This window comes from Manis pentadactyla, chromosome 4 (genome assembly GCF_030020395.1).
Source record: "Manis pentadactyla isolate mManPen7 chromosome 4, mManPen7.hap1, whole genome shotgun sequence".
Classification (NCBI taxonomy): domain Eukaryota; kingdom Metazoa; phylum Chordata; class Mammalia; order Pholidota; family Manidae; genus Manis; species Manis pentadactyla.
This window is the reverse complement of record NC_080022.1, coordinates 137,244,108-137,262,205: the sequence shown is the minus strand read 5'-3', so window position 1 is coordinate 137,262,205 and position 18,098 is coordinate 137,244,108. Positions and strand designations below refer to the sequence as shown.

The 18,098-nt window shown below is 43.9% G+C and overlaps 1 protein-coding gene across 4 annotated transcripts in view; it reads left to right on the top strand.

The window, feature by feature from the left end:
• The first annotated feature begins 242 nt into the window (after positions 1-242).
• The window catches only part of NLRP1 (NLR family pyrin domain containing 1), a 43,573-nt gene continuing 25,717 nt past the window's right edge, over positions 243-18,098 (top strand). For 2 of the 4 annotated variants that reach the window (XM_057500993.1, XM_057500991.1), the window contains exons 1-6: positions 243-430; positions 797-1,096; positions 2,003-2,179; positions 3,576-3,779; positions 11,751-13,380; positions 14,674-14,844. In XM_057500993.1, the coding sequence (XP_057356976.1) occupies positions 814-1,096; positions 2,003-2,179; positions 3,576-3,779; positions 11,751-13,380; positions 14,674-14,844 (2,465 nt within the window). In that variant the 5' untranslated portion in view covers positions 243-430; positions 797-813. The remainder of the gene's footprint in view (positions 431-796; positions 1,097-2,002; positions 2,180-3,575; positions 3,780-11,750; positions 13,381-14,673; positions 14,845-18,098) is intronic. The other 2 variants (XM_057500994.1, XM_057500992.1) reach the window with 2 other exon arrangements.

Genomic DNA, 18,098 nt, shown 5'->3' with positions numbered 1-18,098 from the left:
TCTCAGCGCTGCAGGTGGGCTGTGGGTGATGGGCTGTCGGGAGCCCATGTGAAGACACGCACGCCTGTGTGTCACCCTGGTCTGTGCCCAGCGCAGGGCCTGTCTGGGCCTGTCTGTGGATGCGGCCTACCTGAGCCAGGGGATCTGAGTCCCCAGTCGGCCTGGGCCTGTCCTGGTCCCGCCCCTTCCCCGGCCACACCCCCATGTGGTTTCCTCTGCGTGACTTTTGTTCCGCTCTGACTGGGTGAGGGCTGAGCTCCCTGGCTGGTGTCTCAGAGCCAAGAGAGGTCTGCTGGGAGTGGGCAGCTCTGAGCTCAACCCTAGGCTCTGAGAGGCCACCCTCTGCTCCCCGCTTCCCCACGCTACCCACCTCCTGTCACCTCTTACAGGCTTTGTCCCAGGAGAGGAAGACGCCCAGGGGCACGGAACAGTGAGTGTCACCGACACCCCAGCCCTTTGCCCTCCCACCCCAACCACCACCCCCATCATTACCCTGCTGGCCCTGCCCCAGCACCTCTACAGAGCCTGGCCTCTCTGCAGGGTCTCCCCAGGTCCTCTGAGCTCCTCTGTCCCGTGGCCTTTCCTGCCATCCCCCTTTCCCACCCTTCACTAGCACCAGCTATGGGCAGATGTCCTGGGATTTACAGAACTGGGTTCTGAATTGGGAAGAGTTGGCCAGATCAAGAAGAGTGTTCCCTGGGGGAGTCTTGCACTGGGACATAGTAGGAACTGTTCTCTGCCTGCCTGACGCCCTTCACCAATCACCACCCACCCCTCCCCTGTCAACACCCCAAAGCCCCCAGCCAGAGCAGGATGCCTGGGGTGACCCAGTCCCGGCTGGCCTGGTACCTAGAGGTGATGAGGGACGAAGACCTGGAGGAGTTTCAGCTTCAGCTGCCTTATAAGGAACCATACACGCCCTGTCCCAGTGCAACCCTGGCTCAACCCCAGGAGACAAGAGGCATGGAGGTGGCCTCACGCCTGGTGGCCCAGTATGGGGAACAGCAGGCCTGGGACCTGGCCCTCCACACCTGGGAGCAGATGGGCCTGAGCGGGCTCTGCACCCAGGCCCGGGCAGAGGCAGCCTTGATGCCAGGTGAGTAGACCAAGCCCCCTCTGCCCACTGTGGACCTCCTGGCCTCCATCCCTTCCCCCTTGGGACCCCACCATGAACATCCCACCAGACCTTCCTTAGGCAGTGACTTGGGACTGTCCTACCCAAGGGGGTCCAGGCCCAAACTAGGCAACGCTCGCTGGACCTTCTTTTAGCCAAGTGCATTCCCAGGACCCCATATGCTCCTCAGAGTGCCCAGGAGGGAAAGATCAGAAGGCCAGAGAGGGAAGAGGTGACATTCAGAAGGGCGCTGGGGGAGAGCGATACTGGTGTCACACCCAGCTCCCAAGCGGCACTTGCCTGACCCTGTGTTATAAGCACAGACTTGGGAGTTGGGCAGAAGCAAATTCCAGTCCTGGCGCTACCACATGGGGCAGGTGGCTTCACTGCTCTCCACCTGTTTCTCCATCTGTAAAATGGGAGCATAAGTGCCTGCCTCCTTGACTTGTGTGGGGGGTTAAAGAGATAATCTGTGTTAAACATTTAACACAGTCTATGTCCTAGAAAGTACTGAATAAACAGGAGCTCTGCTGCTTTTATTACTGTCAGCAGCCCTGGGTAGCAGAGGCTCTCAACCCCCGATGGGAGAGCTGAGGCCCAGAGAGGTGCTGTGACTCTCAGGGGAGGCAGAGACAGAACCAGCAGAGAGGCACGTTTCCTGGCCCCCAGATCTGGACGTTTTTCCCAGTGGCGTCTGTCATCTTACCAGGGCATCTTGTCCAGAGAGCCTCTGGCAAGGTTGGGATGGGCTGCCCTGGGCTCACTGGTTTCTCCTGACCTCTCTTGGTTGAGACAGGAGACCCGCTGAATATGCAGAACCCCATCCTCAGCTCCCTGGCTCCTGCCCCTCCCCTCTGATGAGCCTTCCACCTCTTTATCTGCTTCCAGAAGCCCAGTCTCCTTCATTTCTCTACTCCCCGAGTACACCCAACCTGGAAGGCCCCAGCCAGCCCACCTCTGCCATGATGCAGAGGTTCCAGGGCCTGGATCACCCAGGGCTCATCCAGGACTCAGACATAAGGAATTTGGGATACATGAGTGACACATCTGCACACAGCTGGAAAGGTAAGGCTTGCTAAGTCAGGCTGAGGGACCCAGGTTGAGGCTGTGGGTTTCTACCCAGGTGCATCGACCTGAGCAAAGAAGGATGGGGCAGCCCAGACAGAGTGGTGGGAGCAGCAGGCCTATCAGTGATCCTTCAGGAACACTCCAGTGTTGAAATTGTACTCCCTCCGATGTGAGAAATGGGAAATGAGACCCAGGCAGGCCAGGCAGTGAGTCTTACCAAACCAGGTCCCATGTGTGACACATTCCTTGCTCAGCTCATGATCTTGGTGGACTCCGAAGATCCTTGGGGTCAGGGTGCTCCAGAAAGTTCTAAGGAGGACTCTGTTCTCCAGATGAACCCAAGATGAGGGAAGGCTCATTCCCCAGCCCAAGCTAGTTCCCTCTTCTGACTTCGCCTACTGGGGCCTCTGCCATCCTGAGTCATCCAGGCTGCAGACCTCAGCTACACCCTTGCCTCTTCCTCTTCCCATCGCAGCATTAAAACAGCCACCTCTTCCCAGTGTGAAGGGCTAGAAACGGCAACTCATTTGTCCACACTCACACAGCACTTGATCCACTAGAACTACCCATTTCTGGTGTGGTGATGTCTCCCCGACCTTGTTGTGTGAAAGTCATTCCTAACCCCCCCCTCCTCCTTCCATCTTTTCCTTCCTTCTGTGCCCACCCCGACCCCTGCTCTGCTCCTGAGCCCTTTGGTGGTCACAAGCTCAAGCTCCATTGCCCTTAATTTTCACCTTGACTTTACCTGCTTGCTGCGTGACATGGAACAGGTCACCTTATCCCCGTGACTCAGTTTCCTCATCTGAGCCTTCACACTATGCAGTTTTTACTCTGCACATCACCTCCAAACCCCCAGGACAGAATGTGCATGTCTTTGAACTACACACACAAAAAAAAATCCATTTGCACAGAAGTCCAAGTGCATAATGTAGATTCTACCAAAGATATTGTACACCACTCACATCTCCCCCCCTACAAAGGTGCCCTCTCATGCCCCCACCAGTATTCTCCTCTCTTGCCCTCTCCCCATTCAATAACCAGTCTCACTGGCTCCTTCTTTTGCAATGACACAGAGCAATTCCACTCTGCCCCCAATTTGCATACGCTGGGTTTCAGTGCCTGGCAACAAAGAGGAACCACCTCCTTAGAATGCTGCTTAGCAACTATTCGCTGTTAAGTGGCTCACCAAAATCCTTCTACCTAATAGAAGTTTTCACCAAGAGGAAGTTTCAGACCAGCTAAGAAAATAAAATTGTGCTTCTATCTTTATGATTTTAAATATTAGATTACCAACACCGATATCACAGAATTACTGTAAGAGTTCAAAATGTATGAGCCTGAAATAAAATGGATGCTTAGTAAATGGTAATTTCTTTTCTGTCATCCCTCCCAGAAAACCCTTTCTCATTCATCTGCCAAGTTTGTCCAACACCCCCAGACCATGAATCGCCAAGCCAAGAGTTACCCCAATCCCCTATATCCACAGTGGTTCAGGGGGTCTGGGAGTCCCCACTTCAGCACAGCCCAGAACCCAGAAAAAAAGAGGCTCCTGAGAGTAGGTGGCCTCTGGCTGGAACATCTGGAAACCACTGCACAGGTGAGGCACTGCAGAGCTTCTGAAGGGGGGCGGGTGGGGCAAAGGCTGGTAGAGGACAGGTTGGCAGCATGAGCATACAGGGTCTCTCAAACACCTCAAACCTTCTGCAGAAATCCCACTGCTAGAGTCTCTCCATATGGATAAGGCACTGTTTCTAGGCAACCCCTGGAAATTAAAATGCAACACATTATTCACTGCAGGAAACACATCATCCAATACAGTGGGCAGGGCACCAGCCTGGGGTCAGGAGAGAAAGATTCGATTTCCACTGAGGTCTTCACCCCTCAAGTGGCCTAGAACAATTCATGTAGCTGCAAGGATTTACAGAACACTCTCTAAGTCAGACTCTGTGCCCAGTGCTTCACCAGCACAACCACTAAAATTCCACAACCACTTCATGATATGATTATTATTATCCCACTTTGGAGGTGAGAAAAACGAGGCTCAAAAAGTAAAATTTCAGTTAGTAGTGGCAGAGATGAAATTTAGACTTTGCTTTCTCTGATACCATAATCCTCTTTTAACCCCTACATCTTATTTCCTCTGCCATCTAGGCAACGAGAGCAGTCACAAGTGCCCACATTCCTGGTGCCAAGGTCTACATCATAAGCCACATCCTTAGAATTGAATTGATTCTTAATGTCAGGAAATGCCTCCTTTGTAATCTGAGAGATGTCAAGTTAAAAAGATTCCTTCTCTACCCAGATAGGGTAAATCTGTGGAGTTCATGGTCCAAAAATATGGCCCAGGTTCAAAATGATTGACTTAATTAGTCACACCACTTCCCATTCAGAAAGGAAAAGAAGGAAGAATTAGAGGCATCTTATGTGTGTGGTGAGAACAAACTTCAAATTTACTCTCTTATAAACATACAAATACAATAACCTTAAAATGAAAAGCAAGTTTGAAAACCATGAGGACTAATTAGTTTCTGTAACTAAACATTTTATTGATTTTGAGCATCCTAGCAGTGAGAGCAAAAAGAGAAACATAATAGGGTTACATAAGACCTATTACTCAACAAAAAAGAAAAGTTTTTCCCTGATTCTAAATCCTGTTTGTTTTTGTTTTTTCCAGCCTTTTTGAAGTATAATTGATAAAACTGTATATATTTAAAATGTACAGTGATGATTTATATACATATATAGTGAAATAATTTTCATAATCAAGTTAATTAACACATCCATAACTCACATACCTTTGTGTGTGTGCACACATTTATGGATATGTGGTGAGAACACACTTAAGACTTACTTTCAGCAAATTTCAAATATACAAGACAGTATTATCAACTATAGTCATAATGCTGTATGTTAGATTCTCAGAACTTACTCACCTTATAACTGAAAGTTTGTACCCTTAGACCCACATTTCGTTTATCCTATACACCTAGCCCCTGACAGTCAGCATTCCATTCTGTTTCCATGAGTATATGGTTTTTTCTTTTTTTAGATTCCACATATAAGTTATACTATATAATATTTGGATTTCTCTGTCTGGCTTATTTCACTTAGTAAATGCCCTCCAGTTTCATCCGTGTTATCACAAATGACAGGATTTCCTTTTTCGTGACTGAATAATATTCCCTTATAGCTATATACGACATTTTCTTTATCCATTCATCACCCAAATAACAATTAGGTTGTTTCTGTGAAATGGGTGTGCAGATATCTCTTCAAGATCTGACTTTGCTTCCTTTGAATATATACCCAGATGTGGAATTTCTAGATCATACAGAAGTTCTATTTTTAATTTTTTGAGGCATCTCCATACTGTTTTCTGTAGTGGCTGTATCAATTTACATTCCCATCAACATTGCACAAGGATTCTCTTTTCTCTACACCCTCACAAAATGTGTTATCTCTTGTGTTTTTGACCATAGCCTTCCAAACAGGTGTGAGGCGATATCTCATTGTGGTTTTGATTTGCATTTCCCTGATCAGTGATGTGGAGCACCTTTTCAAGAACCTGTTGGTCATTGCACATCCTCTTTGGAAAAAATGTCTATTCATGTCCTTTGCCCATTTTTTAATCAGATCATTTGTTTCTTTTATGCTATTGAGTTGTATGAGCTCTTTATGTATTTTGGATATTAACCTCTTATCTGATATATGATTTACAAATATTTTATCCCATTCTGTAGGTTGCCTTTTCATTTTGTTGATGGTTTCCTTTGCTGTGCTGAAGCTTTTTATTTCATGTAGTCCCACTTGTGGGTTTTGGGGTTTTGTTTAGTTTTGTTTCTGCTTTTGTTGCTTTAACTTTTGGTGCCATATCCAAAAAAAAAAAAACATTATCAAGACCAATATCAAGGTGTTTTCTCTATGTTTTCTTCTAGGAATTTTATAGCTTCATATTTTACATTTAAGCGTTTAATCCATTTTAAGTTAATTTTTTGTGAGTGGTGTAAGATAGAGGTTTAGTTTCATTCTTTTGCATGGAGATATCCAGTTTTCCCAGCACCACTTTTTGAAGAGATTATTTTTTCTATATTGAGTATTCTTGGTGCCCTTGTCAAATATTATGTGGGGGGGGTGTCTGAGCTTTTAATTATGTACCATTGGTCTGTGTGTCCATTTTGTATTCCAGTAGCATATTGTTTTGATTACTACAGCTTTGTAGAAAAGTTTGAAATTTCTATATGTAAGATCATATCGTCTGCCTCCAACTTTGCTCCTTTTTCTCAAGATTGTTTTAGCTATTTGGGGGTTTTGTGGGTCCATAAGAATTTTAAGATTTTTTTTTATATTTCTGTGAAAAATGCCATTGGAATTTTGATAGTGATTGCATGGAATCTGTAGATCACTTTGGGTAGTATGGACAGTATTAATTCTTCTGACCCAAAAACACAGATATCTTTCCATTAATTGGTGTCTTCTTCAGTTTCTTTAATCAGTATCTCATAATTTCCTGTGTATAGGTCTTTCACCTACTTGGTTAAATTTAGTCCTAAGTATTTTTTTGTTTTTGATGTTATTGTAAATGGTATTGCTTTCTTAGTTCTATTTCATATAGTTGTTGTAAGAGTATATACATGCAACTGATTTTTGTATGTTGATTTTGTATCATGTCGTTTTACTGAATTCTTTTCTTAATTCTAGCAATTTTGGGGTGGCGTCTTTAAGGTTTTCTATATATAAGATCATGTCCTCTGCAGAGACAATTTTACTTCTCCCTTAGAGACATCTTTTACTTCTTTTCTTACCTAATTGCTCTAGCTAGGACCTCCAGTGCTATTTTGAATAGAAGTGGCAAGAATGGGCATCCTTGTCTTGTTTCTGATTTTAAAGGAAAAGATTTTAGCCTTTCACCATTAAATATGATATTAGCTGTGAGCTTGTCATATATGGCCATTATTATGCTGAAGTATGTTCCTTCTATACCTAATTTGTTGAGTGTTTTTATCCTGCAAGGATGTTGAATTTTGCCAAATGCTTTTTCTGCACCTCTTGAGATGATTATATGATTTTTATCCTTCATTCTGTTAATGTGTTGTATCAAATTTTTTATTTACCTATGTTGATATATCCTTGCATCTCAGGCATATGTCCCACTTTATCTGGTATATGATCCTTTTAATGTGGTGTTGAATTTGGTTTGCTGGTATTTTGTTGAATATTTGTGCATTTATGTTAATCAGAGATATTGGCTGTAATTTTTTCTTTTCTTATAGTGTTCTTGTCTGGCTTTGGCATCAGGGTAGAGCTTGCCTCATAAGATGACTTTGGAAATGTTGCCTCCTTTTTAATTTATTGGAAGAGTTTGAGAAGGATTGGCTTCAATTCTTCTTTAAATATTTTATAGAATTAACCAGTGAAGCCATCTAGTCCTAGGTATTTTTGTTGTTGAAAGAGTTTTAATTACTGAGTATCTTCTTACTAAGTACAGATCTGTTCAGTTTTTCTGTTTCTTCATGATTCAGTCATAATAGGTCGTGTGTTTCTAGGAATGTATCCATTTCTTGACATATCATTGTTCATAGCAATCTCTTATGATCCTTTGTATTTCTGTGATTCAGTTATTATGTCTCCTCTTTCTGATTTTTATTATTTGAAGCTTCCTCTCTTTTTTCTTAGTCTAGATAAAGATTTGTCAATTTTGTTTATCTTTTTTTTTAAAAAAAAGAGCTCTTGATTTCATTGGTCTTTCCTGTTGTTTTTCTAGTCTCTGCTTCAATTATTTCTGTCCTGATCTTCTTTTTTTTATTTCCTCCGTTCTGCTAACTTTGGACTTAGTTTGTTCTTCTTTTTCTCACTCCTTGAGTGTAAAGGAATTTTAGATTGTTTATTTGAGATATTTTTTCCTTAAAATATCTATGGGCATGTATCACTGTAAAATTCCCTCATAGAACTGCTTTTGTTGCATTCCATATATTTTACTATGTTGTGTTTCCATTTTCATTTATCTCCACATATTGATTTACTATGTTGTGTTTCCATTTTCATTTATCTCCACATATTGATTTCCCTTTTGATTCCTTCTTTAATCCATTAATTGTTCAAAATTGAGCTGCTTAACTTCCACATATTGGCAAGTTTTCCAGCTTTCCTTCTGTTGATTCCTAATTTCATACCAGTGTGGCTGGAAAAGATTCTTGATATGATTTCAATCCTCTTAAATTTCTTAGACCAGCTTTGTGACCCAATATATTATCTATCCTGGAGGATGTTTTATGTTCATTTGAGAATATGTACTCTGCTGTTTTTGGATGAAATGTTCTGTATATGTCTGTTAGGTCCATTTGGATTAACAGTGTAGTTCAGGTCCAACATTTCCTTGTTGATTTTCTGACTGGATGATCTATCCATTGTTGAGGTGGGATATTAGAAGTCTCCCATTATTACTATGTTGCTGCCTATTTCTGCCTTCAAATCTATTAATATTTGCTTAATGAATAAATATTATTAATTAGATTTTTACTAACACTTAATAACATTTCCATTTGCATAGAATATCTTTCTCCATCCCTTCATTTTAGGTTTGGATACTGGAAAATTATTGTTTTCCTTTGGTGATTCATGTTTCCTTGACTTTTCATGTTTCTGGTAGTCTTGTATTGATGTCAGTGCATTTGTTGGAACACTCACCTCTTCCAGGCTTTATGGACTGGTTTTGGTGGGAAAAGACCATCCTGTGCAGGTGGGTGTGAGGACACTAGTTGGATGAGGATGGCGGTTCTGGTCCAGGGAAGGCTCCAGTGGTCCCCTGTAAGTAGCTCTGTCATCCAAGGTTATTGTCAGTGAAAATTGCACAGTTCCTCAAAAGTCAAGTCTGTTGGGGACTTCCTGATCTCTTTTTTTCCCACTGGGGATATAATGGCCAAAGGGGTCCCTTTTGGCACTTGTTCCAGCTTGCAGGCACCCTCATGATGATGATGTTACTCGTATCTGATGCATAGGTGCACACAGAGTAACTGCAGAGCCAGGATCTAAAGCACAGGTGCACACACCAACCTCCAGGGCCCTGGGCTCCAGGGCATGCACAGAGGTGGTAGCGGCAGGCAGCGCTGGTCCCGAGGCAGTACAATAGCAGCATCTCCCTCCCTGGAGAGTCCATGGTAGCTATGGCTATTGGTTACCCCAGTGACAAAAGCTTCTGGTGTCCATTGAAGAGCAAGCTACTGGGGTCCACACTAAAGAACACTATGGGGTCCTCTTCTCTGAAAGCTGCAGGGAGTCCACAGCTGTTGTAGGAGCTACTGAGGTCCACGACAGCAAAGCCTGCTGGATTCCTCCCCAGAGCAGGCCACTGGGGACCATGATGGCACCATGGCTGATACTGGTAGCTTTCTCCCTTCTTCATTGTTCCTAGGCATCTCCAGATATTTATGCTAAGCTGATCTTTCCAGAAGTTCTTTTTGTGTGGTTATTCTTCATTTTTTTCTCCATTGTGTTACTGTAAGTTCTTAACTGAACTCTCGAGCCTGGCTATTTTCATTCATGGATAGCTATTTGTTTTTTGTGGGAGAACAAAGACTGGTATTGCCCACTCAACCATCTTGCTAATGTTCTTCCCCCCAATTCTGAATTCTAAGGGAATTTTTCAAATGGGAAACTTGAACAAAATTATATCCCAACAATAGTTCCATAGCAAGTGCAAAAACCCCTTAGTTTCCACTTTGACATAAGAAGAGTAAAAGTAGGCAAAATTTTTTGTGTGAAAGACAAGATGGTAAATATTTTAGGCTTTGTAGGCCATTCGGTCTTTGTTGAAAATACCCAACTCTCCATCAAAGCTTGAAAGCAACCATAGGCAATACAAAAATAAATAGACATGGCTGTATTACAATGAAACTGTATTTATGGGCACTAAATTTTGAATTTTATATAATTTTTTACATGTAAACATTTTTTTTCAACGATTTAAATGTACCAATCACAGATTGTACAAGTGGTCAGCTGGATTTGGCTGGGGTTTGCTAAACCATGTTTAAAATTATATTTAAATGAAACTTGCTTGTGGGTATTGGAGATTGAGGAAAGATTTTTAAAGTAAAACTAAATCCAGAGGATTTAGATTGTGGTATGTTAACATGCTAACAAATCCATGAAAACCATGATGTTTTGGCGAACATGGCACAAAAAGACCAAAGCCCTCTCTTGGCACCTTGGCAGACAGACACAGGGCCCTTAGTGGAGTGGCCTGTAGCCATGACCCAGGGTGGCCATCCTGATGTTCTTAGAAGATTTTCAGATTGCCAGAAATGTTCTCACAAAAGACAGTAAAAGCAGTTCTATAGGTCATTAGTTCAGAGAGAGGGGTGGCCCTCTGACACCTTAGTCTCACCAATGTTAAAGATGCAAATTAACCCCCACACCTCACATGCCCTCAGATTTCCCTTAGTATACCCACAAAGGTGGGAAAGGTAACACTGAACTGTGGAAGCCCAGCAAGTTTTCCAAGTTGAGCTGGGCTCCAGGATCCCAGATGAGTCACTTGTACCATCTCTAAAATTTGCCTAAGAAAAGAAGTGAGAGGCACTCAGAATATTCTAAATGGAGGAAGGAAAGGGGTTATAAGAATTCTATTTGACATCTAAGATATAAGCTTGAGGTCCCTCCCTGAAGGACAATCTCTGAAATGTGCTCAGCTCCTCACAGTTCACACATCACTTTTCTGTCTGTCTCAGGTGGATTCCCCCAGAAGCAGACTGCAAGACAGGATTTGAGTGCAGGTGGTTTACTGGGGAAGTGATTCCCTGGAGGCACCAGTAGATGAGATGCAAGTGAGACAGGGAAGGAAGCCATTGTAACTTACATTATGGTACACATTTCCCCTGTGAGCAGCTGAGACTCGATGTTGCTAGAGATTTCTAGGAGACAGTATAGAACATGCCTCAGAGTTGTCTCTCCTGGGGGGCAAGGGACTGCCATCTGTCATTGTTTGAGGGCTCTTCTTAGAGAATTAAATCCCCAGCATTTCTGCCCCCACCCCAACCAATGGACTGAGAGAGAGACCTCAGAGAAACAACCACAGGTGTTTGCAAAAGGACATCCCTGGCAGGTGCTTCAATGTTGGGTGCTGAGGGGATACTGTCAGGGACCAACAGCATCTGCTGCACCATCCATTATCTCCTTCACTCCTCCATGACTGCCTACGAGGAGATATCACAGTCCCCAACTTACAGATGAGAAAACTCAGGTTCCGTGGGGCTAATGGCTCAAGTCATGGGCTTAATGAGAGCAGAGTTTTGTCTGCTTTGTTCGCTCTTTATCTCCAGCCTCCACAGCAGTCCCTGGCTCATGCAGTAAGCCCTTGATTAACATTTGCAGAATGAAGGAAAGTCATAGGGAGTATGATTTGGTCAAGTCAAGACTTGAGCTGAGGTCTCCCCCAAGCCCATGCTTCTTCCACTGCATTGACAAGAACTTAGCATCACTGCAGCAAGCACTAAAACAGTCGTTGAATGAATGAATGAATGAACCAATCTATCCTATACCTTTATGTTCCATCTTTCCCTCCCTTACTTAGAAATCAGAGATAGATACCAGCACCAGAGGAGAGAGAGGTCCTGCTCTACACAGTCGTGGAAAAATGATGATTTGCACCAAAACTTCACACAGCTGCTACTTCTACACATATCTCACCCCAGAGACCACAAGTCCCTGGTCAAAAGAAGCTGGCACCATGGAATGATGGAGAAGCAAGGGCGTTTGATTGAGATTGGAGACTTATTTGGCCCAGCCCTGGGTAACCAGGAAGAGCCTCATGTGGTCGTACTGCATGGGGTTGCTGGAATTGGGAAGTCAACACTGGCCAGACAGGTAAAAGGAGCCTGGGAAGAAGGTCGGCTATACAGGGACCGCTTCCAGTGTGTCTTCTACTTCAGCTGCAGGGAGCTGGCCCAGTCTAAGGCAATGAGTCTCACTGAGCTCATCACAAAAGACTGCGCTGCCCCCGAGGCTCGCATTAGACAGATCCTGTCTCAGCCAGAGCAGCTGCTCTTCATCCTCGATGATTTGGATGAGCCAAAATGGGTCTTGGAGGAGCAGAAGTCCGAGCTCTGTTTGCACTGGAGCCAGCAACAGCCAGTACACAGACTGCTGGGAAGTTTGTTGCAGAAAACCATACTTCCAGAGGCATCCTTGCTGATCACAGCTCGGACCACGGCTCTCTGGAAGCTCATTCCTTCTTTGGAGCAGCCACAATGGGTGGAGGTCCTAGGATTCTCCGAGTCTGGCAGGAAGGAATATTTCTACAAATATTTCAAGGAGGAAAGTCAAGCAATCAGAGCCTTTAGCTTGGTTGACTCAAACCCAGCCATCTTGACCATGTGTCTCATGCCGTTCGTGTGCTGGCTGGTCTGCACTTGCCTGAAGCGGCAGATGGAGAGGAGAGAAGATCTCTCACTGATGTCCCAGACCGCCACAGCCCTCTGTCTGCACTACCTCTCCCAGGCACTCCCAGCTCAGTCCCCTAGAACCCAGCTGAGGGGCTTCTGCTCTCTGGCTGCTGAGGGCATCTGGCAAGGGAAGAGCCTGTTCAGTCTGGAGGACCTCAGGAAGCACGGGTTACATGGGGCCAATAGCTCCACTCTCCTGGAGATGGGTATTCTTCAAAAGCACCCCACTTCTCTGAGCTACAGCTTCATTCACCTGTGTCTCCAGGAGTTCTTTGCAGCAATGTCCTGTGTGTTGGGGGAGGAGGGGCAGGAGAGCGATCATCCTAACAGCATCAGAGGTGTGGAAAAGTTGCTAGAAATATGTGGGAGACGTGACCTGTTTGGGGCACCAACCACGTGTTTCCTGTTTGGCCTTTTGAGTGAGCAGGGGGTGCAAGAGATGGAGAACATCTTCAACTGCCAGCTGTCTCGGGAGAGGAAGTGGGAGCTGCTGCGGTGGGCAGAGGCAGAGGCCCAGCACGAGCCCTCCTCCTGGCAGCCCTACTATCCACAGCTGCTCCATTGCTTGTATGAGATTCAGGACAAGGAGTTCCTGACACGAGCAATGGCCCATTTCCAAGGTGCAAAGATGTATGTCCAAACCAGCATGGAGCTCCTGGTGTTCACTTTCTGCATTAAATTCTGCTGCCATGTGAAGAGGCTTCAACTGAATGAGGGTGGACAGCATGCACAAGTGTGGAGGCCCCCAAGTGTAGTTCTGTGAGTACCCCCACACCCCTCTGCCTCCAGCTCCTCGGTCGGTTCCACCCCCTGGGCACTGGAGGTACTCTCACTAAGCCTGGTCCAAGGGGCTTAAAGGATCGAGGTCCCCAGGACCTCTAACTGCCAAATTGGGCCTCCCCACTCCCTGTCCACCGAAGACCCTGTGCAGCAGCCCTGCCTGCTTCCGGGCGGCAACCAGTCCTGGCCTTGCCTTGTACAGCTGCTTCTGGTCCTGCCCCCAGGATGCCTGCCACCTTCTCTCCTGGACACTCCTCCGCCTCCGCGCTGACCTGTGCTCCCTCCACGCAGCCCACCCGCCTCCGTTTCTCTCTCTTGTTCTCACTCAGCTGCTTCAGGCACCCCCTTGATGGCTGCTGACATTGACAGCTGCCCTGAGATCTCCCCCATCACCTCCCAATGCATGTTTCTGAGAGTCTGTTTTTCCCAGCAAAACTCACTTCCTTGTTTGTGCCAATGCTGCCTTATTGCCTCGGGTACTCCTCCTGAAACCCAGCACCTGAGTTGACAGGGTGTTTTCTCTAACCAGCCTCCAACCCCAGCAGTACCAGGTAACCTCCCCATCCAGGTGTCCCCACCTCCACTGCAATATTGGTCACTGAGGCAATTGTGAGTGTCTATCTCCCACATTAGATGACTCATCCATAAATATTTGTTAAGCATCGATTTTATGCCAGGCCCTATGGCTCAGGTTAATAAAGCACAGTCTCCACCCTCAAGGAATTCACAATCTGGAGAGAAGGCAGACATCCATCCCATAATTACAATAGAATGCCATGTCTGTAGGAACAGAGGCATGGACACGGTGCAATGGGGGCCCAAGGAAAGGAGTGATCACATGAGTGGACCAGAAAAGGAAAGGGTCTCAGAGAAAGGCCAGGTGGTGCCAAAGGACAACAGGTGTGTCTGCACTGAAGAGAGGAAGGCTGCCAGATCCCCAAGCTCCTCCTCTGTACTGTGCCTTATGCTGGCACTGCAGATTTTTTTAAAAAGGTAAAAAACATCTGCCCCTGCCCTCAAAGAACTCCCAGACTGAGGCAGGAACAGACACACAAAATTAGCACTTTAGTATGTCAAGGGCTACAGGAGCAGGGACCACCCAGAGAAGGGACACTAGCCCAGGGTGGCAGGAGCAGTGCAGCCATCAGGGAGGCTGATCGGTCGTGGGAGTGGCACTGCCTGTTGCAGCCCAATGCTCAGAGGGAGGCTGTGTACCTCTGACCCCACACACAGGTCATGTTTGTTTCTCCTGTCCCTCTCTTCTTCCCTCAGGTTCAGCTGGGTCCCCATCACAGATGCCTGCTGGAAGGTTCTCTTCTCCACTCTCCAGGTCACTGGGAACCTTCAGGAGCTGGACCTGAGTGGAAATTTCCTGAACTACTGTGTAGTACAGAGTCTTTGTGAAGCCCTGAGATACCCTCACTGCCACCTGGAGACACTGAGGTGAGTCTGCTCTGAAACAAAGATGGGCAGGAGACCCAAGATGGAAGCTGAGTCTAGGATGGGGGATTGGTCTCTGAACTCAACAAATACTCACTGATCCCCTCTTTGGCTATGCACTATGCCAAGTGTCAGGGGTACTATTGTAAACAGACAGAATTGTTTCATCACAAAGCTTGCAAGAGACTAACAATAATCAAAGACTACTAACAAATGTGTGATTATAGGCTCAGATGAGGGATCCAGTGGAAAACTTCCCTGAGAAAGTGAAGCTTGAAGTGAAGAATATTGAAGATGTACCCAATTAGAGGAGGAGGGAAGAAAGTTCCAGGAAGAGGGAACAGCATTTGCAAATACCCTGTGGCAGGAAGAAGGAAAGGAAGTCAAGGAATTGAAAGCAGGCCAGTGTGGCTGGAGGACAGAGAGCAAAGGGGTGAGATAAGCCTACAAAAATCAACGAGAGCCAGAAGATGCAAGGCCTCATCGGTCCTGTTGGAATTTGGAGATTTTTTTTTCCTAAAAATTCAATGGGACTTTAAGCAGAAGGCTGACAAAATTGGTAAATTTTCAAAGTAGAAACAGACTACAATGTGAAAAATAGATTGGAGAAGAATAAAAGTAGATATTGAGAAACTAGTTAGTAGGGAAATTGTAATAGTTTCTGTAAAGATGGTGATAGCTTGGACTACAGTGTTGGCGGTGGAGATGGGAGGAAGTGGATAGATTCAAGAAATATATGAAAGTAAAACAACCAGACTCAGTAATGGACTGCATTTATAGAGAAAAGGAGAGGAAGATATCAAGGGTTTCTGGTCAGAGGAACTCACAGGATAATGGCACCTTCACTGAGGTAGGGAGTACTGGAGGATGGGTGTCATGAGTGTGATTTTGTGTATGTTGCTTTCAAGTTCCTTTGAGGTATTCACGTGGAAATGTAAAGCAGGTTTCAAACAAAGCTCTATGCAAAAATAAGATTGCCCCATCTCAAATCTCAACAAATTTAAAAGGATTGAAACCATACAAATTATATTATCTGACCATGATGGAATGAAATTAGAAGTCAATAACAAAAAGAAATTTGGGCAATTCACAAATACACGGAAATTAAACAACATAATCCTAAATAACCATCAGTCAAAGAAGAAATCACAAAGGACATTAGAAAATACTTTGGGGTAAATGAAACAAAAATACAACACACAAAAACTTATTCAATGTAGCTGAAGTAGTGCTTCAGCTACTTAACTGAAGTAGTATAAGGAAATTTACAGCTATAAATACCTATATTTTTTAAAAGAAGAATAAAGGCTACTACTACATACCTATTAGAATGACCAAAATCCAGAATTTTTACAATACCAAGGGCTGGTGAGAATGTGGAGCAACAGCAACTCTCATTCATTGTTGGTCGGAATGCAAAATGTTGCAGCCACTTTGGAAGACAATTTCTGAGTTTCTTACAAAACTGAAATATTCTTACTCTATGATCCAGCAATCACACTCCTTGGTATTTAACCAAATGAGTTTAAAACCTATGTCCATACAAAAAAACTACACATGAATATTTATAGAGGCTTTCTGCATAATTGCCCAAACTTGGAAGTAACCAAGATATCCTTCAACAGGTGACTGGATAAATAAACTGGGAATGATAAATAAACTAGATACATCCAGATAATGGCATACTATTCAGTGCTATATTATTCATATTATTCAATGGCATATTATTCATAGCAAGAAATGACCTATCAAACTATAAAAAGACATAGAGGAAACTTAAATGCATATCACTGGGTGAAAGAAGCCAATCTGAAAAAGCTACATACTATATAATTCCAGCTACATGACATTCTGGAGAAGGCAAAACTATGGAAACAGTCAAAAGATCATTGGCTGCCAGGGACTAGTGGGGAGGGCAGAATGACTAGGTGGAGCACAGAAGATTTTTAGGGCAGTAGAACTATTCTGTATGACACTATAATGGTGGATCCATGTCATTATATATTTGTCAAACCCATAGAATGTACGACACCAAAAGTGAGCCCTAATGTAAACTAAGGGCTTTGAGTGATGCTGATGTGTAATGAGCTCCACCAACTGCAGCAAATGTGCCACTCTGGTGCCCAACTTGCATGTGGGAGCAAAGGGTATATAGGAAGAACTTGCCATACTTTCTGCTCACTTTTGCTGTGAACCTAATACTATTCTAAAAAATAATATTTATTTAAGAAAGAAGGAGAAAGAGGAGGAGGGGGGGAAAAGAAGGAATGTAGCACAACAACAATAATGACAACTTCAAATCAATAACTTAACCTTCCACCTTAAGAAGCTTAAAAAAAAAAGGCAAACATAACCAAAAGCAAGAAGGAAGGAAATAATACAGACTAGAGTGGAAATAAATAAATAGAAAAACATTACAGAAAATATTTAAACCAAAAGTTGCATTTTTTTCAAAAATTGATAAACTTTTAGCTAGATTGACTAAAGAGATACCATTCAAATTACTAAAATTAGGAATGTAAGAAGGGACATCACAATTGACCTCATAGAAATAAAAAGGGAGTTATAAGGGAATATTAGGAACCATTGTAAGCTAACAAATCAGGTAACATAGATGAAATTGACCATTTTCTAAAAAAAACACAAACCATTAAAACTGACTCAAGAAGAAATAGAAAATCTAAATAGAACTATAACAAAGAAAAGAGATTGGATTAGTAAACAAAAACTCCCTACAAAGGAAAATTCCATGCACAGATGGCTTCATTGGTGAATTCTATCAAACATTTAAAGAACACCAATATTCTCAAACTCTTCCAAAATATTGGAGAAGAAAGAACACTTGCCAACTCATTCTATGAGGCCAGCATTACCCTGACACCAAAATCAGACGACAATCAAAGATATCACAAGGGGAAAAAAAATACAGACCAATATCCCCTGTGACTATAGATGCAAAAATCTTCAAAAACTAAGAACATATAAAAAGGACTGTACACCACAATCAAGTGGCAAATATCCCAGGAATGCAAAGTTGGTTTAGCCTAGGAAAACTGATCAACATAATACATCTTGTCCTTAGAGTAAAGGACCAAAACCACAGGATCATCTCAATAACCCCAGATAGAACATTTGACAAAATCTAATACCTTGTCACATTGTAAACACTGAACAAAAGAGGAATAGAAGGAAACTTTCTCAGCCTGATAAAGGACAGCTAATGAAAAACCCACAGCTAACATTGTACTTGATGGTAG